Source organism: Ranitomeya variabilis, chromosome 1 (assembly GCF_051348905.1).
Source record: "Ranitomeya variabilis isolate aRanVar5 chromosome 1, aRanVar5.hap1, whole genome shotgun sequence".
In the NCBI taxonomy this organism is placed as follows: Eukaryota; Metazoa; Chordata; class Amphibia; order Anura; family Dendrobatidae; genus Ranitomeya; species Ranitomeya variabilis.
The window spans coordinates 1,010,394,099-1,010,417,635 of NC_135232.1; the positions used below are offsets into that span (position 1 = coordinate 1,010,394,099).

Here is a 23,537-nt window from a genome sequence, read left to right on the forward strand (position 1 = left end):
TTAGGCTAAAACTGAACACTTTTGACCTGGTGCCAGGTCGTCTTAAATCCCTTAATGACCGCCAATATGTATTACAACAGTGGCCGCTAAGGGGCCTTATTCCTTCATCAGTGTTTTAAAATGGTGACCGGGAATAAGCCTACAGCTTATTCCCCCTCCCCCCAGAGTCCAAAAATCTGGAGATCACGATTAGAACCAGATTTCCCTGTCCTCTGTCATTTAATTATCGGTATTCAATGAATAACGGCGATAAAAAAAGTGTGCCTGCTATTAAAATGATTTTTCTCTCTTCTGACATTTTTACCTGAAAATGTATTTTTTTCATTTTCACAGTTCAACATTATAAACTGTGAAGGTTTAAGGTGATCACCACACATCTATATACATTCCTTGAGGGGTCTAGCTCCCAAAATAGGGTCACTTGTGGGGAGGTTTCTACTGTTTAGGCATATCAGGGGCTCTCCAAACCTAACATGGCGTCCGCTAATGATTTCAGCAAATTTTGCATTAAAAATGTCAAATGGCGCTCCTTCCCTTCCAAGCCCTGCAGTAGTTTTCCCCAAATATGGGGTATCGGCATACTCAGGAGAAATTGCGCAACAAATTGGGTTAATTTTCTCCTGTTATCCTTGTGAAAATAAAACACTTGGGGCTAAAGTAAAATTTGTGTGAAAAAAAAGTAAGATGCTCATTTTTTCCAACCACATTCCAAAATTCCGGTAAAGCATGTAAAGAGTAAGTTAACTTGAACGTGGTTTTGAGCACTTTGAGGAGTACACTTGTTAGAATGGTGTAACTTTTGGGTATTTTCTGTCATATAGGCTCCCCAAAGTCACTTCAAATGTGGTATGGTCCTAAAAAAATGGTTTTGTAAATTGTGTTGAAAAAATGAGAAATCGCTCATAATAATAATAATAATAATAATAAATAATAACAATTTTATTTATATAGCGCCAACATATTCCGCAGCGCTTTACGCTGATCAACTTTGAACCCATCTAACTTCCTAACGAAAAGAAATTATATTTCAAAAATTAAGCAGATAGAAAGCAGACATGTGGGAAATGTTATTTGTTAATTTTTTGCGTGACATAACCATCTGATTTAAGGGCATAAAAATTAAAACTTTGAAAATTGAAAAATTGTCATTTTTTTTTATATTTTCACAATTATACACAAATCATATCTATCAAAATTTACCACTAACATGAAGTGCTATATGTCATGAAAAAAAGGTCTCCGAATCCATGGAAGCATTCCAGAATTATTACCACATAAAGTGACAATGGTCAGATTTCAAAATTTGGCCTGGTCATTATAATTAGCTCCGTCACTAAGGGTTAACATGCAGTAAAACATTAAGGCCTCAATTAATCAAGACTGGCAATGAATTTGGCTCGTTTTTCAGCTGTCATAGGCAGGAGTACATATCTGTCATAGTATGCCCCTCTTTGTGACATAAATTATGATGAATTTGTTGGCCATGCTCCCTGCTAAGCTCATCACAAACGGTAAAAATCATAATGTTTTGTGCATTGATGAGCTGACCAACAATCTTACAACATTTCATGCAGTTTTGAACCAGAATTCTATTAGAAACTGATTGATAAATTAGTGGAAAAGTCTTGTGCACAGGACCTTCACAGAAGGCAAAAAAGTAAGTGATTCATCGTTTGTCCGCTCTCCTTACTAACTCTTCAATCTCTATTCTACAAGCTCGATCACCGGTACAATGAATTTAAGCTTCGTGCAATCATGTCGGAACATAAAAAAACAATCACAGCCATCTCCTGGTGTCCCCACAACCCCGACATGTTTGCAAGTGCAAGTGCAGACAATTTAGTGATCATCTGGAATGTCGCGGAACAGAAAGTGGTCGCCAGGCTTGACAGTACAAAAGGTAAGATGACAAACCGTAACGCAGCTACAAATCATGCTTTAAACAGTTACACAATTATTTTTGGCAACTATATTTTGGCAGAATTTTGATCTATTGGTTTCTGTAATTTGTGACTGTTGCTTTTGAAGGCCAGAAGAAACTAATGTGCCCCCATATTGTGCCATTGTGACACACAATGTTCTCTAATTTTAACTAAAAATTCCATGTCACAAGTATTAAATAAAAATAATAGTCATTATATGTATTTTTGATATGATATGCTCTAATATGTTGTTTTAATTCACATTCCTAGGAATGCCCGCTTCTCTTAGTTGGTGCTGGAATTCTGGGGATACGGTGGCCTTTGTATCGCACAGAGGTCCTCTGTATATCTGGACTATCTCTGGACCTGACAGTGGTGTGGCCGTTCACAAGGAGGCACATAGCTTTCTGTCCGATATTTGCCTGTTTCGGTGGCATCCAAGGAAAAAAGGAAAAGTTGTATTTGGGCACACCGATGGAAGCTTGTCTATTTTTCAGCCAGGTAAAATATGCTAGTAAAACTAGAGAAAGTTTCTGTAAATGTAAGGCACTGCACCCAGACTTTCAGATTTCTACTCAATGTACAAATATTCAGATGATGTTCTGTGTTCATGAAAGATTGATCATTGGCCATGGTTGCAGTATAGATTTCATTATGGACCTGAAATATAATTAATAGATTTTGAAATATAAGCCTTGACACGGTACATAACAAAGACACATTTATAAGATTATCTCAGCACAGGAACATTTTTCTTTTAACACATACATTTATGGAACTTATCATTCAAAGATCTATTGTTTTAAAATGCGTGTTGTTTGAGGGACAACGCCTTTGTGTTCACCAACAATGTATGGTTGTTCAGATGAGCTCCTTTCTGCCAAAAGCGGCCCCTTTCACACTTGCCTAAAATAAAATTACCTCTTTAGGGTCACTGTCAACATAGTTTAAAGGGTTATTCTCAAAAAAACAAGTTATCCTCTGTACCTATTAGGATAGGGGATAACTTTATGATCACTGAGAGTTCCACCACTGGGACCCCCATGGATTCTGAAATCAGGTTTCTGGAGCCCTGTTTTGAATTGAGCACGCTTAGCCTCCAGTCCATTCATTGCACATAGAAATGTTGAGAGCAACTCCATAGACCATGCATGCAGCTGAGGCCAAGCATGCAAGTCAGCCAGCTATCCTATGGAGAAGTGGGCAGCACAGTGGCTCACTGGGGTCCTGGGTACAAATCCCACTAAGGACAACATATGCAATACGCTCTCCTCGTGTTTGCGTGGGATTTGTCTGGGTGCTTCAGTTTCCTCCACACTCCAAAGACAATCTAGGGAATCTAGGTTTTGAGCTCCAGTTGGCTCAGTGATAATGTACAGTGCTGTGGAATTACTAACGCTATATAAGGAAGTAAAAATAAAAATAAATGAACTTGTTTTTTGGGGTTAATAGATCCTTTAGGTCCTCTCCCTCCAAAAATGGTAATCCTGCAATGTCTGTCTATAAATGCCCTCATACATGTTAGATAGAAGTCGACTGAACCTGCCAAATTTGGCAGTATCTGAAGACCATCTAATGTTTATGGGATCATCTAATGTGTATGGGGACATAAGGATCCGAGCAGTTGGAATTCAGTCACTCAATCCTTTTCTTTGCAGGGGGAACGCTTTTGTATAGAGAACACAGGAACACTTGAATGAGTTGAGTGCTCTTGTGTATGGGAAAGTCAGGAGAGATACCCATCAGCTGAGAAACAGTGCAGCCGAAAATTATCACTATTGGTTCCTGACTCTGTTTGCACCATTTCTGTAATTTGCTATGTATTGTGCAGTTTGCCTTCTTTTAGACCCTGAAATATCCTGCAGAATTTTTGGTTTATGTAAAAATGTTCACTTTATTGACTGTTTTATTTTTTCTGCTGTGGATGATATTTGTTAATATAATCTTTTCTTTGCCTTTAAGTGCTAATTGTTGCTACGCAGTCTTTATGTGCAGATAATGAGATTTTCTTAAAATATGGGATAGCAATAATGAATTAATCATCCAGTAGGAATAGTGAATAGTGCTAGTCCTAAATGTGAAAAATAAATTTGTTTTTTGTCAAAATTCTGAAACACAATGGTTTACAATGAAATCCTAATTTAATATTGTGTAATTTACGAATGATACACTGCCATATTCTTTTTATGTAGGGATAATTGACATAAGTGAACCATTAATAGCTTGTGTACAAAGCGCAGAAACAAGACCCCTGTATCATGTATGGATCACTGTACTGACAGCATAGCTGTGCATACATGTACAGTACATACCATGTATGTATGTAATATATAAATATATATATATTTATATTATGGTTTTTGTCCCTTGTCTTATACAGGCTGTCCATATCATTTTCCTTATAAATATAAATCAGTTTGTTTCTGCCTCAAACTAAAGCAATTGTTAATACTCTAATTTAGTGCACTGTCTCTAATACTTAATTAGTAACTCCTCCCGGTACAACACTGGTAATTGTAGTTGTGCAGCACTTTTAATTATTGTTATTGCATTAACAGTGCGGAGATTGGAAAGTTTATTAAAGCTGTAATTGGCAGATAAATGCCTTCAATAGACTTTCACTTACAGTTACTAAAGAACAACAACCTGCAAAAAAACAAAACACAATAAAGTGTTTTCCTATTCCTTATCACTACATTTTTTTAAGTAATTTTGGATAAGGTTTTCTACTTAGCGGAGGATAGAATCTGGTCCCTCCCATCAGGAAATCACACGCTGTTTACACAGTGACCATCGTTATCATTTTATTTTCTCATAAATCAATATTACACATGAGAGTAAAAAACTTTCTAATATATCTTATCAAATAAATCTTCTAGTTTTCGCCCTGGACTGACCTTTCATTCTTCAATATTCTCAGTACGCACAGACTTTCCCACTACTGAGACAGGAGATGACAGTTGGTGCTCATAAGATTCTATGAAGGTGGGGGGGCTAGAAGCAGGCACTGACGATCTTCTGCAAGTTCTCTTAAAGTGCCAGTGACATTTTAAATCAGGTTTTTATGATAACCCCACATAACAGCCTGTGACAAAAGTTTTCCTCCCAGATCGCGGCCATCATTTGCATACAGGGCATATGCTGGCTACCTTAATAGCCAGCATCCATCTTCCTGTAACAGCAGCAACTGGAGCTAGCTTTTGTCACCGCTATTTAACCATTTAAATACTGCAGTCAATCACTGACTGTGGCATTAAAATTGCTTGTATGCCGATCTTTTTGGACCTTCCCCCCATCTCCCCAGGGATCTGTTGGGCCACCATGGCAGCCAGGGGTCTGCTGAAGGCCCCTATGACTGCAATCTTAGGCCTAGTAGGAAGCTCTTCCTCAAGCTGGGCTTCATAGGAGAAAGTCAGAAGTAGTATTGCAGTATATACAAGGTGGGCCATTTATATGGATACACCTAAACAAAATGGGAATGGTTGGTGATATCACCTTCCTGTTTGTGGCACATTAGTATATGGGAGGGGAAATAATTTTTTTCAAGATGGGTGGTGACCATGGCGGCCATTTTGAAGTCGGCCATTTTGGTTCCAACTTTTTTTCCAATGGGAGGGTCATGTGACACATCAAACTAATTGAGAATTTCACAAGAAAAACATTGGTGTGCTTGGTTTTAACGTATTTTTATTATTCTTCATGAGTTATTTACAAGTTTATGACCACTTATAAAATGTGTTCAAAGCGCTGCCCATTGTGTTGGATTGTCAATGCGACCCTCTTCTCCCACTCTTGACACACTGATAGCAAAACCGCAGAAGAAATGCTAGCACAGGCTTCCAGTATCTGTTGTTTCAGGTGATGCATATCTCATATCTTCACAGCATACACTGTGTGCAGAATTATTAGGCAAGTTGTATTTTGATCACATGATCCTTTTTATACATGTTGTCCTACTCCAAGCTGTTCAGGCTGGAGAGCCAACTACCAATTAAGTAAATCGGGTGATGTGCATCTCTGTAATGAGGAGGGGTGTTGTCTAATGACATCAAAACCCTATATAAGGTGTGCTTAATTATTAGGCAACTTCCTTTCCTTTGGCAAAATGGGTCAGAAGAGAGATTTGATGGGCTCTGAAAAGTCTAAAATTGTGGGATGCAAAGTAGGTCCTTGTATATGGGAACACTTATGGACCTTAGAGGAAAAATGTGCTAGTGCTCAACTAGCAGCGGACACCGCATTGTGAGGCGCAACATTCCCAACACATGGGCACGCTTCCTCTAAAGGTACGCCTACCTCTAACTCCATAGAGCACTCGAGACTGCTTTATATTAGACGTTCACATTAATTCCTATGGGCATTTCTTATTGCCACAATATATGTACAGCCTCCGCCCACATGTGGATGTGCAGCCCTGACGCATACTGTCCACATTGAGCTACCAGTACTAGCCACGATATATTTTTAATTTGGAGCCCACGGCCCATAAGCGACACTACTCTCTAAACTAGATCCGGGCGAACATTTTTCCTCTAAGGTCCATAAGTGTTCCCATATACAAGGACCTACTTTATATCCAGAGACATCTCTCATACTTACCTCTTGAGCAGTCAGTTTACTGAAGAAGGTCTAGTGCAGACCGAAACGTTTATTTTATATTGAGACTGCCATTGAAATAAAAAAGCATATTCAAAATCATCACTGTTACCAAGTTGAGTGCCAAGTTTTTCTACTTACTTTATGTTCGCTGGTTTGGGGAACCTATCTTGTGCACCAACACAGTAGTGCCACGATATACTTCACTAAAATTGTGGGATGTCTTGCAGAGGGATGCAGCAGTTTTGAAATTGCCAAACTTTTGAAGCGTGATCATCAAACAATCAAGCGTTTCATGGCAAATAGCCAACAGGGTCGCAAGAAGCGTGTGTTGGGCTAAAAAAGCGCAAAATAACTGTCCATGAATTGAGGAAAATCAAGCGTGAAGCTGCCAAGATGCCATTTGCCACCAGTTTTGACATATTTCAGAGCTGCAACGTTACTGGAGTAACAAAAAGCACAAGGTGTGCGATACTCAGGGACCTGGCCAAGGTAAGGAAGGCTGAAAAACGACCACCTTTGATGGGCCAAACGCTGGATCAGTAAAGGGCAGAGAGCTCCACTCCGACTCAGACGCCAGCAAGGTGGATGTGGGGTACTGGTATGGGCTGGTATCATCAAAGATGAACTTGTGGGACCTTTTCGGGTTGAGGATGGAGTGAAGCTCAACTCCCAGACCTACTGCCAGTTTCTGGAAGACAACTTCTTCAAGCAGTGGTACAGGAAGAAGTCGGTATTGTTCAAGAAAAACATAATTTTCATGCCGGACAATGCTCCATCACATGCCTCCAACTACTGCACAGCGTGGCTGGCCAGTAAAGGTCTCAAAGAAGAAAAAATAATGACATGGCCCCCTTGTTCACCTGCTCTGAACCCCATAGAGAACCTGTGGTCCCTCATAAAATGTGAGATCTACAGGGAGGGAAAACATTGCACCTCTCTGAACAGTGTTAGGGCTGTCCCACACGTCCAGATAATTCCGGTACCGGAAACAATCGGTACTGGAATTATCCGTGTCCGTGTGCCCCTACGTTTCTGGTGTACATCAGTGTGGCACACTTGCGGCACACGTGTGCCGCCCGTGTGCCCACTGGGTACCACACGCACCGTGCTGGGTACCACATGTACCAGCATGTGGTGCTGAATCCACGATTCATATCTTCTGTGCAGCAGCGTTTGCTGCATAGAAGATATGAATAATAGTGTTTAAAAGAAAGATCTATCTGTCCGCCGCCCTCCCACCCCCTGTGCGCCCCCCCCCCGCTGTTCTGAAAATACTCACCCGCTTCCCTCGTTGGCTGTCGCTGCTTCCTGTCCTGGCCGCTCCTTCTACTGTATGCGGTCACGTGGGGCGGTGTGCTCTGCTTTACGGCCGGCTGGCGCTGACACATTCAGTGCAGGGAAGCCGCCGGCGGGGGACGTGACAGACATCAGAAGGTGAGTATGTAGTGTTTTTTTTTTTTTTACTTTTACCCTGTGCTTAGTAACCCGATGTTTACCCTGGTTACCCGGGTGCTTCAGGGGGACTTCGGCATAGTTGAAGACAGTTTCAACGATGCTGAAGTCGTTCCCCTGATCGTTGGTCGCTGGAGAGAGCTGTCTGTGTGACAGCTCCCCAGCGACCACACAACGACTTACCAACGATCACGGCCAGGTCGTATCGCTGGTCGTGATCGTTGGTAAGTCGTTTAGTGTAACGGTACCTTTAGACTTTTATCTTTGGGGTCATCTGAAGGCAATTGTCTATGCTGTGAAGATACGAGATGTGCAGCATCTGAAACAATGGATACTGGAAGCCTGTGCTAGCATTTCTTCTGCGGTGTTGCTATCAGTGTGTCAAGAGTGGGAGAAGAGGGTTGCATTAACAATCCAACACAATGGGCAGCGCTTTGAACACATTTTATAAGTGGTCGTAAACTTGCTGCGGGTATATCGCATGCGGAATTGGCATGCGTATTCCCGCTAAACAGTAGCGTTTTGCAAGCGATCTGTAGCATTGCTAGGAAAGAAAACTGATTGACAGGTTGGTCACACTTGTCAAACATAGTGTTTGACAAGTGTGACTGACTTTTTACTATTGATGCTGCCTATGCATAATCAATACAGTAGTAAAAAGATAGAACGTTAAAAATAATAATAATAATAAAAAAATCTTGATGTTCTCACCTTCCGGCGTCCCCGGTAGTCTTCCCGCTCCTACATCAAAGGTCATTTTCACAATGCATTATTGGGAACGGAAGCATCGCGAGGAGCGGAAAGACTGCCGGCGACGCAGGAAGGTGAGAATATCATGATTTTTTTATTTTAATTCTTCTTTTTTTTTTTAATCAATTATATGGTTCCCAGGGCCTGAAGTTGAGTCTCCTCTCCTCCACCCTGGGTACCAACCGCACATGATCCGCTTACTTCCCGCATGGTGGGCATAGCCACATGCGGAAAGTAAGCGGATCAGTATATTCCTATGTGTGCGGAATCCCCGCGATTCTGCACAAAGAATGAACATGCTGCGTTTTTTTTTTTCCGGAATGCGATTCCGCTGCGGAAAAAAACGCAACATGTGCACAAAAATGCGGATTGCATTCTAATAATAGGATGCTTAATGTATGCATTTTTTTCACGGTTTTATCACGTTTTTATAGCGAAAAAACACGAAAAATCCTGAACGTGTGCACACAGCCTTAGAATTGAGTCCTCAGTGGTTGATACCTTTTAATGGCTAACTGAAAAGATGGTAACAAATTGCAAGCTGTGGAGACTACTCAGGTCTCTTCATCAGGCACGGACTAAAACAAATTCTGAAGAATCACATATTTATATCAAAGTCTAAAATTATTTAAACAGTATGGTAACTGCCGCCCCAAAAATACAAAACTAGAATTGCATTTAATTTGACACACTTTTCCCAAAAATGCAATAACAATGATGTCCCCCAAAGTGGTAAAAAAGAACCCACAGTTCAGTGCGCAAAAGACAAGAAAAGTTTTGAATTTCTTTTAACAACTAAAATATATAAAAACATGTTTGATTTCACCTTGATTGTACTGACCTGCAGAATCATAGCACTGGTTCATTTTCAGCACACACTTTGAATTTTGCTGTCTGACCACATTTGCAGTCTCCTTTGCATCTTAGTGCCTTTTTTTTACCATTTTTCAAGGTTGTAAGAGTCAAAAACATGTTTTGAGACCTGAGTCCTTGGAAGGAACAGATGAAGAAGATCCAGTGACCGCATTAGAATGGGATCCACTTTCCACAGATTACCTGCTGGTTGCTAATCTCCATAACGGGATCCGATTGGTGGACTCGGAATCTCTCTCCTGCATAACCACGTTTAGCTTCCCCAGTGCGGCAGCGTCTGTTCAGTGCTTGGCTTGGGTCCCCACAGCCCCGGGCATGTTCATAACAGGAGGTGCGTTTCATCTTGACTTACCTTCCCGTGCATTAAATGGCGTTTTACTGACTGCTCTGCCACTGTGCATAAGACCTCATTTATAATATGTACACGGCTGTAAGACATGTGCCCTTTAAAGGGTGTACTCTTAAGAGACCAGCACTTTTTTAGAGTGATATTCTGTTTGTCCCAGTTTCTACTCCTGGCACTCCCAGCAAACAGCTGGTTCTGGTCATTTCTACCATAGTGCCCACTGCAGGGGAAATGTATTAGTAAATGGTAGTCATTCAGATGAACTGTAAGACTATGTGCCCGCGTAACAGAATAGAAGCAGAATTTTCTGCATACCCTTGGCAGGAAAAACGTATGCGGAATTAGACGCGGTTTAGATGCGTTTTTACAGTATTTTCCATGCGTTTTTCAAGCGGATTACAAGCGGATTTTTAATACATGTCTATGGGTGCGGAATTGCTGCGATTCCGCAAAAATAATGAACATGCTGCCTGTTTTTTACCGTAATGCGTTTCCGCAGCGGGAAAAAAAAAACGCAGCATGGGCACATCAATTGTGGAATGTGTTATGATCCTTAGTGGTTGAGGATCACAAATTACTCCAGCTAAGTAACAAACATAGGACAAGCTCTAGGGAGGTGGCAAGCTGGACTGACCGCAAATCTGAACCTAACCAAACACACTAGAAGTAGCCAGTGAACGTGCCTGAATTCCTAGACGTCTCGAGCCAGCCTAAGGAACTAACTACCCCTAGAGAGAAAGAAAGACCTCTCTTGCCTCCAGAGAAATAATCCCCAAAGATATAGAAGCCCCCAACAAATAATAACGGTGAGGTAAGAGGAAGGCACATACACAGGGGTGAAAGCAGATTCAGCAAATGAGGCCCACTAATACTAGATAGCAGAAAATAGAAAAGGGAATCTATGCGGTCAGTAAAAAACCCTTACAAAATATCCACTCTGAGATTTCAAGAACCCCCACACCAACTAACGGTGTGGGGGGAGAAACTCAGTCCCCTAGAGCAACCAGCAAGTGAAGAAATCACATTTTAGCGAGCTGGACTAAAAACATAATGAACACTGATAATCAAAAAATGATCAAACAAAAACTTAGCTTGTCTTGGAGAGACTGGGAGCAAGGTAGACACACGGAATCTGAAGAGCACTGAATACATTGATAGCAGGCAAGGAACTGAGTATCCAGGTGGGCTAAATAGAAAACCAACCAAGGATAACGAACCAGCTGATGAAGCCGACCTGCAGAAAGACAACACTACACAGTACCGCTTGTGACCACTAGAGGGAGCCCAGAAGTAGAGTTCACAACAGTACCCCCCCCCCCCTTGAGGAGGGGTCACCGAACCCTCATCAAGACCCCCAGGGTGATCAGGACGAGCTGCGTGGAAGGCGCGAACCAAATCGGCCGCATGAACATCAGAGGCGACAACCCAGGAATTATCCTCCTGACCATAGCCCTTCCACTTAACCAGATACTGAAGTCTCCGTCTAGAGATACGAGAATCCAAAATCTTCTCCACCACGTACTCCAATTCGCCCTCAACCAGCACCGGAGCAGGAGGCTCAACAGAAGGAACCACAGGTACCACATACCTCCGCAACAAAGACCTATGGAACACATTATGGATGGCAAACGATGCCGGGAGATCCAAACGAAAAGACACCGGGTTAAGGATTTCCAAGATCTTATAAGGACCGATGAAGCGAGGCTTGAATTTAGGAGAGGAGACCTTCATAGGAACATACCGAGAAGACAGCCACACCAAATCCCCAACACGAAGTCGGGGACCCACACCGCGGCGGCGGTTGGCAAAGCGCTGAGCCTTCTCCTGTGACAACCTCAAATTGTCCACCACATGGTTCCAAATCTGCTGCAACCTATCCACCACAGAATCCACCCCAGGACAGTCAGAAGACTCAACCTGACCCGAGGAAAAACGAGGATGGAAACCAGAATTGCAGAAAAAAGGCGAAACCAAGGTAGCAGAACTAGCCCGATTATTAAGGGCAAACTCGGCCAATGGCAAAAAAGTCACCCAATCATCCTAATCAGCAGAAACAAAACATCTCAAATAAGTCTCCAACGTCTGATTAGTTCGCTCGGTTTGGCCATTAGTCTGAGGATGGAAGGCTGACGAAAAAGTCAAATCAATGCCCATCTTAGCACAAAAAGTTCGCCAAAACCTGGACACAAACTGGGATCCTCTATCAGACACAATATTTTCAGGAATGCCGTGCAAGCGAACCACATTCTGATAAAATAGAGGAACCAAATCGGAGGAGGAAGGCAGCTTAGGCAAGGGCACCCAATGGACCATCTTGGAAAAACGATCACACACCACCCAGATGACAGACATTCTCTGAGATACTGGCAGATCCGAAATAAAATCCATGGAGATGTGCGTCCAAGGCCTTTTCGGGACAGGTAAAGGCAAAAGCAACCTGCTGGCACGAGAACAGCAAGGCTTAGCCCGAGCACAAATCCCACAAGACTGCACAAAGGAACGCACATCCCGCGACAAGGAAGGCCACCAGAAGGACCTAGCCACCAAATCTATGGTACCAAAAATCCCAGGATGACCCGCCAACACCGAAGAATGAACCTCGGAAATAACTCTGCTGGTCCATCTATCCGGGACAAACAGTCTCTCTGGTGGACAACGGTCAGGTCTATCCGCCTGAAATTTCTGCAGCACTCGTCGCAAATCTGGAGAAATGGCAGACTAAATCACTCCCTCTCTAAGAATACCAGCCGGCTCAGAAACTCCCGGAGAGTCAGGCACAAAGCTCCTAGAAAGTGCATCAGCTTTCACGTTCTTCGAACCAGGCAGGTATGAGACCACGAAGTTGAAACGGGAGAAAAACAACGACCAACGAGCCTGTCTAGGATTAAGGCGCTTGGCCGACTCGAGGTAAATCAGATTTTTGTGATCAGTCAGGACCACCACACGATGTCTAGCTCCCTCGAGCCAATGACGCCACTCCTCAAATGCCCACTTCATAGCCAACAACTCCCGATTACCAACATCATAATTTCGCTCGGCAGGCGAAAACTTTCTTGAAAAGAAAGCACACGGCTTCATCACAGAGCCCTCAGAACTTCTCTGTGACAAAACAGCCCCTGCTCCAATCTCGGAAGCATCAACCTCGACCTGAAAGGGGAGAGAGACATCTGGCTGACACAAGACTGGAGCTGAAGAAAACCGGTGCTTAAGCTCCCGAAAGGCCTCCACGGCCGCAGGAGACCAATTAGTCACATCAGAGCCCTTCCTGGTCAAATCCGTCAAAGGTTTAACCACGCTAGAAAAATTAGCGATGAAACGACGGTAAAAATTAGCAAAACCCAAGAACTTCTGAAGACTCTTAACAGACGTGGGCTGAGTCCAGTCATGAATAGCCTGGACCTTGACTGGGTCCATCTCCACAGCAGAAGGAGAATAAATAAAACCCAAAAAGGAGACCTTCTGTACTCCGAAGAGGCATTTTGAGCCCTTCACAAATAAAGCATTGGCACGCAGGACCTGAAACACCATCCTGACCTGCTTCACATGGGACTCCCAATCATCAGAAAAGACCAAAATGTCATCCAGATAAACAATCATAAATTTATCCAGATATTCACGGAAAATGTCATGCATGAAGGACTGAAACACAGAAGGAGCATTAGAGAGTCCAAAAGGCATCAACAAGTACTCAAAATGGCCTTCGGGCGTATTAAATGCTGTTTTCCATTCATCTCCCTGCTTAATGCGCACAAGATTATACGCACCACGGAGATCTATCTTGGTGAACCAACTGGCACCCTTAATCCGAGCAAACAAATCAGATAATAGTGGCAAAGGATACTGAAATTTGACTGTAATTTTATTCAGAAGGCGATAATCTATACAAGGTCTCAAAGAACCGTCCTTCTTGGCCACAAAAAAGAATCCTGCACCCAGAGGGGAAGAGGATGGGAGAATATGTCCCTTCTCCAAAGACTCCTTTATATAACTCTGCATCGCGGCATGCTCTGGTATAGACAAATTCAAAAGTAGTCCCTTAGGGAATTTACTACCAGGAATTAAATTTATAGCACAGTCACAATCCCTATGAGGGGGCAGGGCACCGGACCTGGGCTCATCAAATACATCCTGGTAGTCAGACAAAAACTCAGGGACCTCAGAAGGAGTGGAAGAAGCAATAGACACCAATGGAGTATCGCCATGAATTCCCTGACAACCCCAACTAGACACAGACATAGCTTTCCAATCTAAAACTGGATTATGAGCCTGCAACCATGGCAGACCCAAAACGACAACATCATGTAAATTATGCAGAACAAGAAAGCGAATCACCTCCTGATGAACGGGAGTCATGCACATGGTCATTTGCGTCCAATACTGAGGTTTATTCTCAGCCAATGGCGTAGCATCAATTCCCCTCAGAGGAATAGGAAATTCCAAAGGCTCCAGGACAAAACCACAGCGCCTGGCAAATGACAAATCCATTAGATTCAGGGCAGCACCCGAATCCACAAAGGCCATAACCGAGTAGGACGACAAAGAACAAATCAAAGTAACAGACAAAATAAACTTAGGCTGTATAGTACCAATGGTGACAGGTTTAGCGACCTTTTTTAAGCGTTTAGAGCATGCTGAGATAACATGAGCAGAATCACCACAGTAAAAGCACAACCCATTTTGACGTCTATGACTTTGTCGCTCAATTCTGGTCAGAGTTCGATCACATTGCATAGACTCAGGTCTCTGTTCAGAAAATACCGCCAAAGGATGAGCAGATCTGCGCTCCCGCAAACGCCGATCAACCTGAATGGCTAAAGCCATAGAATCACTCAGACTTGTAGGGGTGGGGAACCCCACCATAACATCCTTAATGGCTTCAGAAAGACCTTCTCTGAAATTTGCAGCCAGGGCACACAAAATTTTTGACAATACACCTCTGCTTCATCCTGCCCTTGAGAAAGGGCCAGCAACGCTTTTTCTGCCTGATTCTCAAGATTAGGCTCCTCATAAAGCAGTCCAAGAGCCAGAAAAAACGCATCCACATTAAGCAATGCAGGATCTCCTGGCGCCAGAGAGAAGGCCCAATCCTGAGGGTCGCCACGTAACAAGGAGATAACAATCTTTACTTGCCGAGCGGAATCACCAGTGGAACGAGGTCTCAGAGATAGAAATAACTTACAATTATTCTTAAAATTCTGAAACCTAGATCTATCTCCAGAAAACAACTCAGGAATGGGTATCTTTGGTTCTGACATAGGGCTGTGAATAACAAAATCCTGAATACTTTGAACCCGTGCAGCAAGATGATCCACACTAGAAGTCAGAGTCTGAACATCCATGTCTGCAGCTGAGCTCAAAACCACCCAGAGTTCAAGGGGATGAAAGAAGCTAAACAGACTGCAGCAAAGGAAAAGCGGGAGGAGGAAAAAAAAAATGTATTCAGGTCTTCTTTTTATCCCACTTCTGCGATGCATTAAACACTTTTTGGCCTGCTATACTGTTATGATCCTTAGTGATTGAGGTTCACAAATTACTCCAGCTAAGTAACAAACATAGGACAAGCTCTAGGGAGGTGGCAAGCTGGACTGACCGCAAATCTGAACCTAACCAAACACACTAGAAGTAGCCGGTGAACGTGCCTGAATTCCTAGACGTCTCGAGCCAGCCTAAGGAACTAACTACCCCTAGAGAGAAAGAAAGACCTCTCTTGCCTCCAGAGAAATAATCCCCAAAGATATAGAAGCCCCCAACAAATAATAACGGTGAGGTAAGAGGAAGGCACATACACAGGGGTGAAAGCAGATTCAGCAAATGAGGCCCACTAATACTAGATAGCAGAAAATAGAAAAGGGAATCTAGTAAAAAACCCTTACAAAATATCCACTCTGAGATTTCAAGAACCCCCACACCAACTAACGGTGTGGGGGGAGAAACTCAGTCCCCTAGAGCAACCAGCAAGCGAAGAAATCACATTTTAGCGAGCTGGACTAAAAACATAATGAACACTGATAATCAAAAAATGATCAAACAAAAACTTAGCTTGTCTTGGAGAGACTGGGAGCAAGGTAGACACACGGAATCTGAAGAGCACTGAATACATTGATAGCAGGCAAGGAACTGAGTATCCAGGTGGGCTAAATAGAAAACCAACCAAAGATAACGAACCAGCTGATGAAGCCAACCTGCAGAAAGACAACACTACACAGTACCGCTTGTGACCACTAGAGGGAGCCCAGAAGTAGAGTTCACAACAGGAATGCATAAGAAATTAATGGGATGCTGTTTGTAGGCGTTTTTGCAGCGGAAAATCACAGCAAAAACACTTAAAAAACGCAACGTGGGCACATAACCTAAAAGTTCAGTTTGTAAAGGTTCGGTTTCATCTACAGTTGCATCAAAATCTGCCTGTTATAGAGGATTACGGTCTTACCTATCACATTGGACAGAATTTTTTATATATAGAATATTAATGTTCTGGGACTGTATGTCCATGTGAAAAAAATTTGTAGCGTGCACTAATCTCTTCTGTATATCGGATGAGACTCGCCCATTCAAGTCTGAGTGCACAAAAAAATCAAATCCCATATTGTGTAGCACTCGTTATTTACAGATACATTGCCATTATTAACCTAGGAAACTGTATTTGATCATGCACGTTTTAAACTGTTAATGTATAAATATGGATGTCGTACTGATGAAAATTGTCCAAGTTTTCTGGATGAAAACTAAGCAATTTTTTTTATACACTCATCGGACCACAACGTTATTCTGGTTACTTTGTAATCAATGCACGAGATTTTCATCAAAATGGATTTGTAGAACCTATAGCTAAGTGTTAGAGCATTTCTATGGCTGTCATTTCCTTTACTTTGATGCCCCCGGAAATATTTTACTTATAGTTTAGTAAAGTTTTAAGCTTTTACTTCAGGCTACAGCAGCTATAGAAAATCTTTTGACACCTGTAAGCCATCGATCATCACTTGTTGCTTTAATCAATTGCTAACCAGACATACAGGTTACCTGCCGCTTCTTTATATCCTGGAGATTAGCATGAGAAAGTGACCTAATAATAAGATATATCTGTCTTGTGTTCACTTTAATGCAATTACAACCTTGGTAATGGGAAAAGTTACTGATAAAGCATTTATTTGGGGCATGCAGAGCTTCAATTGGAAAATAAGCTTAGAAATGTAACAATCTACTTGATATATTCTGTAAAAATGGGACAAGAATTTTTTTTTTTAAATGGGCGATATAACAAAACCTTCAATAAGGATTGTCATCTGGGGCTGGTTCTCACCACCATAACCCAGAACATACCTTGTGTAACTGAAAGACAGCAAAGATAGAAAGGTATCCAGCAACAGATCCATCGGTGAATAATTAATTAAAAACAAAAACTATGATTAAGAACCAGTTGGTTTGAAACACGTAAGTAAGGACACAAGTTTCCCGGGTTACTTGCCTTTTTTCTAAATTAATGGTTTTATACCATAATTTTAACCATGTTATACACTTAAGATTTCTGTTTTTAAATAATTTTTCACCAATGGATCTGTTGCTGGATACCTTTCCCTCTTTGATACCGCTCGCTTGCTGCTAACACGAACTTCTTTCCGTGCACGTCCATTGGATTCTACTGTGGTGAGATGGATTTTTTTTACAAAATTACAAATTTTTCCTTTCTATTGTTGTTAACTGAAAGATAGTATGGTGGTACGACCCTTGGCTGCCCAGTCCCTTCTTTCTTCTTTTCCATCCTATTCTGACATATTTAGCATTTTATTGTATATTACTATTTTAGGCTACTTTCACACTAGCGTTTTTTTAAATCCGTCGCAATCCGTCGTTTTGGGCAAAAAACGGATCCTGCAATTGTGCTCGCAGGATGCATTTTTTGCCCATAGACTTGTATTGCCGACGGATGGCCACACGTCGCGTCCGTTGTGCACTGGATCCGTTGTGTTTTGGCGGACCGTCGTCACAAAAAACGTTCAATGTAAAGTTTTTTTAGTACGTCGCGTCCGCCATTTCCTCCCCGGGACATAGACTGGGCAGCGGATGCGTTGAAAAACTGCATCCGCTGCCCACGTTGGGCACATTTTTCACAACGTGCGTCGGTACGTCGGGCTGACGCATTGCGACGGCCACGTACCGACGCAAGTGTGAAAGTAGCCTTACAATTACATAAATGTGCTTAAGATTTCACCAGAGAAGCAGTAAGTTATTATTAACCATTACTGCTGATACTATATACAGAAGGGTATGATGCAGCATTACTATGTACTGTAGCTATTCATGATTGTACTGCATTATGTTACCAACATTTCTGTGGTCATCTCACGACACATATGTGCTGTTTCTGATATATACGAGGACTGTGGTGTAAAATTGTAACATTATGCTCAGATTCCCAGGTTGGTGTGTTACGGGTATGGAATGTCTCAAAGACAACACCTATAGATAACTTTAAATTAAAGAAAACTGGCTTCCATGCATTACATGTCCTCAACTCCCCTCCGAAGAAGAAAAGTGAGTACAGAAAGAAGCTCTATCTCTGAGTATATCTGGTACGTTTTCCATTGAATGCATTGTGTTATCCAGTAGAGGTGAAAGAAGAAAAGACTAAATGTAGAACAAATTATTGTATTACCATAAAATGTGACATACATGGAGAAACACTGGTAAGTAAGGGCCTCTTAGCACAAAATGAGCGCTGATCAGCAATATGGCTTGTTGGTTGGCACTCATTTAGCACTCCCATCATCTATACGGGCATGTAGGTCACAGGAAGCCGAATAAAATGATACCTTGATATCTGCGATCCGATGCCTTATACCAGAGTAATCCATGTTTTCTTCTAAGTAAAGTGCCATATGCAGCGGCGGATACACGCCCTCCTTCTCTCTTCAAGGATCTGAGACGCTCCAGGTACGCTTTCCATCCCGGGTTGCCTAGGCTCATATACCTCATTGTCCTATGCTTCCAGTTTTGTTAAGGATATTTCTGATGAAGGTCTTGTGATTTGACCAAAAACGTTTAAATAATCTTTGAACTGGATGCACAAATAAATGGGATGTTCACTTTTTTCATCTGAAAGAAACCATTTGAGTGCCAAGTGATTTATTACTATTGGATTGACGGGCTGGAAACCTGACTTGGGCACCACACAGGATCCTTGAGTGCCGTGTGTTTTGTCTTTATTTATATCCATATCCTGAACATTTTAAAAGTTACTGCTCTGTGAATATGCCTACACATGCAATTTTTTTTTTTTTCACCACTTAAATAAAACTTTGCATGTTTGGTATCTCCATAATCATACTGACCTGGGAATCATGTTGGCAGGTCATTTGTACTGTAAAATGAACGTTGTAAATAAAAAAACATTTGCGGAATCATGCTTTTTTCACTATTTCAAGTGTACTTGGAATTTTTCCCAGCCAGGCTTGCAGACTGCGCCTGTGCGGCCACCCACCTTTGGAATCCCAGCCCCGCACTGTGTATAATGCATAACACAGTGCGGGGCTGGGATTCCAAAGGTGGGTGGCCGCACTGCCCGCACAGGCGCAGTCTGCAAGCCTGGCTGGGACGTCAGATGGCCAGAGCTTACTGCACCTGCGCAGCACAGTAGTACACAGCGCAGGCGCCGGTTTTGAAACGTAAACAGCGCTGAGGGGGCAGCCCCTGAAGATTGGAGTGACGACAGAGTAGCGGTTCAAGCTGGGGAGTGAGGACCCGCCTCCCTGGCTAAAGACCGGTATTGTGGCTAAGTATCAAAACGCTTTATTTTGGGTATACTTGAACCTAAAACTAAAAGAGCCACCTTGTTAGAATGCAGCATTACTGGTGCACAAGGTGGCTCTTTTAGTTTATAACCGCTGGAGGGGGGTGACAGTGGCCCTTTAAGCTCTCTTTGTGTTTTTCTTGTTTTTCATTAACGAGACCGGGTGATCGCCTTTTCTTAATTATGCAGTTTACTGCAATGTGTAAAATGGCATTAGGAATTTTAAGCTGTTTGCATTATGCAAATTGCAAATTGTTCAAATATGGTGGGTTCATTGATTCCTAAAAATTTGAAATTTGCATTGAATCGATTCGCTCATCTCTAATAAAAATTATAGCTAATTTCTTATATTGTATCTGCATTAATACAATTTACAGATACTGTACACGGATGTTTTACTGACATAAATGCTGTTTTTTTCTAACGAGCATTTTTAGCACAGTCCCCTACGAAAAACCATCATATATCATCCACTAGTGAGGCTGTACCACCTCCCACTCTAACCCAGAATCAAGCCTTCTCATTGCCTCCGGGTCATGCCGTCTGTTGTTTCATGGATGGAGGAGTGGGACTTTATGATATGGGTGCCAAGAAATGGGATTTCCTAAGAGATCTGGTATGTATCACCCTACCATTTTCCATCAATAATAATCGGTTTACACCATTTGTGAAATTCTGAATCAGATTAATAATTTTCTCTGAAGATGACCTTTTCTGGCAGCTAAGATCAGAAAGAAACAGAAAAAGAAGTAGTAATTGTATCTTTCAGTATCTACTATATAATTATCTAAGGGTCACTTCCGTCTGTCCTTCTTTCTGTCTGTCACGTATAGTCATTGGTCGCAGCCTCTGTCTGTCATGGAAATCCAAGTCGCTGATTGGTCTCGCCGGCTGCCGCAACCAATCAGCGATGGCCACAGTCCGATTAGTCCCTCCCTACTCCCCTGCAGTCAATGCCCGGCGCCCGCTCCATACTCCCCGCAGTCAGTGCCCGCTTCATACTCCCCTCCAGTCACTGCTCACACAGGGTTAATGCCAGCAGTAACAGACCGCGTTATGCCGCGGGTAACTCACTCCGTTACCGCCGCTATTAACCCTGTGTGACCAAGTTTTTACTATTGATGCTGCCTCTGCCACCATCTGTGCTGGGGTACTGCAGCAAAGCCATATTCGAGCTCTCAGTTAGGATCAGTTGAGGTCCCAGAAGTTGGACCTCCACCAATTGATGGCAGTCCTACCTATAGACAGTAGCGGGTTCTTGAGATGTCAAGATAAAACTTAACTTTTATTTATACTAAAATCTTCAGAAAGTGCAAACAACGACAACAAATGAAAAACGCATATAAAATATCACTGCCACAGTATTATATCCAATTATCTTAATCTCAATGATAATGGTTTCTAGTTGGAAAGAATACAGTACTCCACCATGGTTGATGGTTCACCACAGTCTCCAACGGGTAACCTATCCTGGTGTTGTCATACAATTTACCCACTGTATTTAATGTATTTAACATTTTGCAAAGCTCATTTGAATTGAGAATATGGCATAATCCCCTGATTCTATTTTGGATGAAACGCGTTAGGAGGCATTATTCATAAAGCATGACCTGAAAGCAAGGACGCGGATGTACTTTAAAAGCCGCAAGATGGTCTATGTGAACTCAGGCTGCATTGAATCGGGACATTAATCGAGAAATGGCAGATGAGTATAAAATGATTTAACCATTATTTGAATTTTGCATAACAGCTGTCTTAAACGTATACCTTAAAGGGTTCTGGCAATAGAAATGGTATAGTTGTTTATTGGCTGTGTGTGCGGTAGTTCCTTTGTTTAAGGAGAAACATACTAATTCTCCTTTATGAGCATATTGTTGATGAGAGATACTGCCACCCCTATAGAGGTCACAAGGATTGTGATGATTACACTCTAGAAATGGGGGCTTAAAGGAGCTATCCCCCATTTTCTGTGCTTTGATGAGTTATATCAGTAATGGTATTTGGGGCATAACCAATTCTGTGCTAAATTACCATCGCCACCAAGGGTTGTAAATACAGTGGGTAAATTGTATGACAACACCAGGATAGGTTACCCGTTGGAGACTGTGGTAAACCATCCAAGAGTACTGTATTCTTTCTAACTAGAAACCATGTCCTCACAAAACCCCTGCCCAAATAATACACCGGAGACAAGTTTCTTTTAAGATTGGCATAAAATGGCCGTGCGGTTTTATTCAGGGTTACATAAAATTCCTTAAAATATTTCCAATAAATAAACTTCCATATAATATATTTCCACTTTTCCAAAATTCCAAATGTCCAAATCCACCCATACATGGGTGATTTTTCCCCACAATTAAAACCACACGACAGGAGGAACGACTTTATAAAGGGCGGGAGGGTGGGCTCTTCTTTGCTCTGCGCCAGCAACTGAGGTAAATCAAGCTGCCAGCCAGGCTATATAACTTGAAAAAACCGCCAAAAGCTCTTACAGCCAATCAAAATGCAGCAGGCTTGCCGCTCAAAATTGGCTAAAAATAGAATGTCACAAATCACCACAGATTTTGACTTTGTATTGACATAAAAATGGCTCCAAATAAAACCCTAATAGAACTAATTAAGCAGGGATTGTAAGGACATGAGACCCCCGCTGTATTGCTTTAGGGCTTGAGCGGGGGGGCTTACATTATTATTGAGATTAGGATAATTGGATATAATACTGTGGCAGTGATATCATTTTATATGTGTTTCTCGTTTGTTGTCGTTGTTTGCACCAGCACTCCGTTTGCACTATATGTTTGCACTTTCTGAAGATTTTAGTATAAATAAAAGTTACGTTTTATCTTGACATCTCAAGAACCCGCTACTGTCTATAGAAAGCTTTTTTGGTTTTTGTATAAATTAGAGCCTAGCTATTAACAATCCTACCTATACCATTGTTTTGTGAGATAGGAATACATCCACAAATCAAAACGTAACGACGTATCTACTATGACACTTTACAACATATACACGTGAATACCCCTTTAACCCCTTAATCCCATATGACGTACTATCCCGTCGAGGTGGGGTGGGCCTTAATTCCCACCGACGGGATAGTACGTCATATGCGATCGGCCGCGCTCACGGGGGGAGCGCGGCCGATCGCGGCCCGGTGTCAGCTGACTATCACAGCTGACATCCGGCACTATGTGCCAGGAGCGGTCACGGACCGCCCCCGGCACATTAACCCCCGGCACACTGCGATCAAACATGATCGCAGTGTTCCGGCGGTATAGGGAAGCATGCCGCAGGGAGGGGGCTCCCTGCGGGCTTCCCTGAGACCCCCGGAGCAACGCGATGTGATCGCATTGCTCCAAGCGTCTCTTACCTCCTATCCCTGCAGGCCCCGAATCCAAAATGGCCGCGGGGCTGCATCCGGGTCCTGCAGGGATTACTTCGGGGTCCAGTGCAGGCGCTGGTAAGCCTGCAGCGCTGTCAGTCAGATTGCTGATCTGACAGAGTGCTGTGCAAACTGTCAGATCAGCGATTTGTGATGTCCCCCCCCTGGGACAAAGTTAAAAAAGTTAAAAAAAAAAAATTCCACATGTGCAAAAAAAAAAAAAAAAATTCCTAAATAAAGAAAAAAAATATATATATTATTCCCATACATACATTTCTTTATCTAAATAATAAAAAAAAACAATAAAAGTACACATATTTAGTATCGCTGTGTCTGTGATGACCCAACCTATAAAACTGTCCCACTAGTTAACCCCTTCAGTGAACACCGTCAGAAAAAAAAAAAAAGAGCCAAAAAACAACGCTT

The 23,537-nt window shown here is 42.3% G+C and overlaps 1 protein-coding gene across 14 annotated transcripts in view; it reads left to right on the plus strand.

The window, feature by feature from the left end:
• The window catches only part of WDR17 (WD repeat domain 17), a 158,934-nt gene that overhangs the window by 70,987 nt on the left and 64,410 nt on the right, over positions 1–23,537 (plus strand). For 8 of the 14 annotated variants that reach the window (XR_013220017.1, XR_013220018.1, XM_077279529.1 and 5 more), the window contains 5 exons: positions 1,717–1,900; positions 2,193–2,423; positions 9,676–9,927; positions 18,352–18,474; positions 20,158–20,345. Coding sequence is in view for 12 of the 14 variants with exons in the window: in XM_077279529.1 (XP_077135644.1) it covers positions 1,717–1,900; positions 2,193–2,423; positions 9,676–9,927; positions 18,352–18,474; positions 20,158–20,345 (978 nt within the window). In the remaining 2 variants the exon portion in view is untranslated. The remainder of the gene's footprint in view (positions 1–1,716; positions 1,901–2,192; positions 2,424–9,675; positions 9,928–18,351; positions 18,475–20,157; positions 20,346–23,537) is intronic. The other 6 variants (XM_077279532.1, XM_077279535.1, XM_077279526.1 and 3 more) reach the window with 3 other exon arrangements.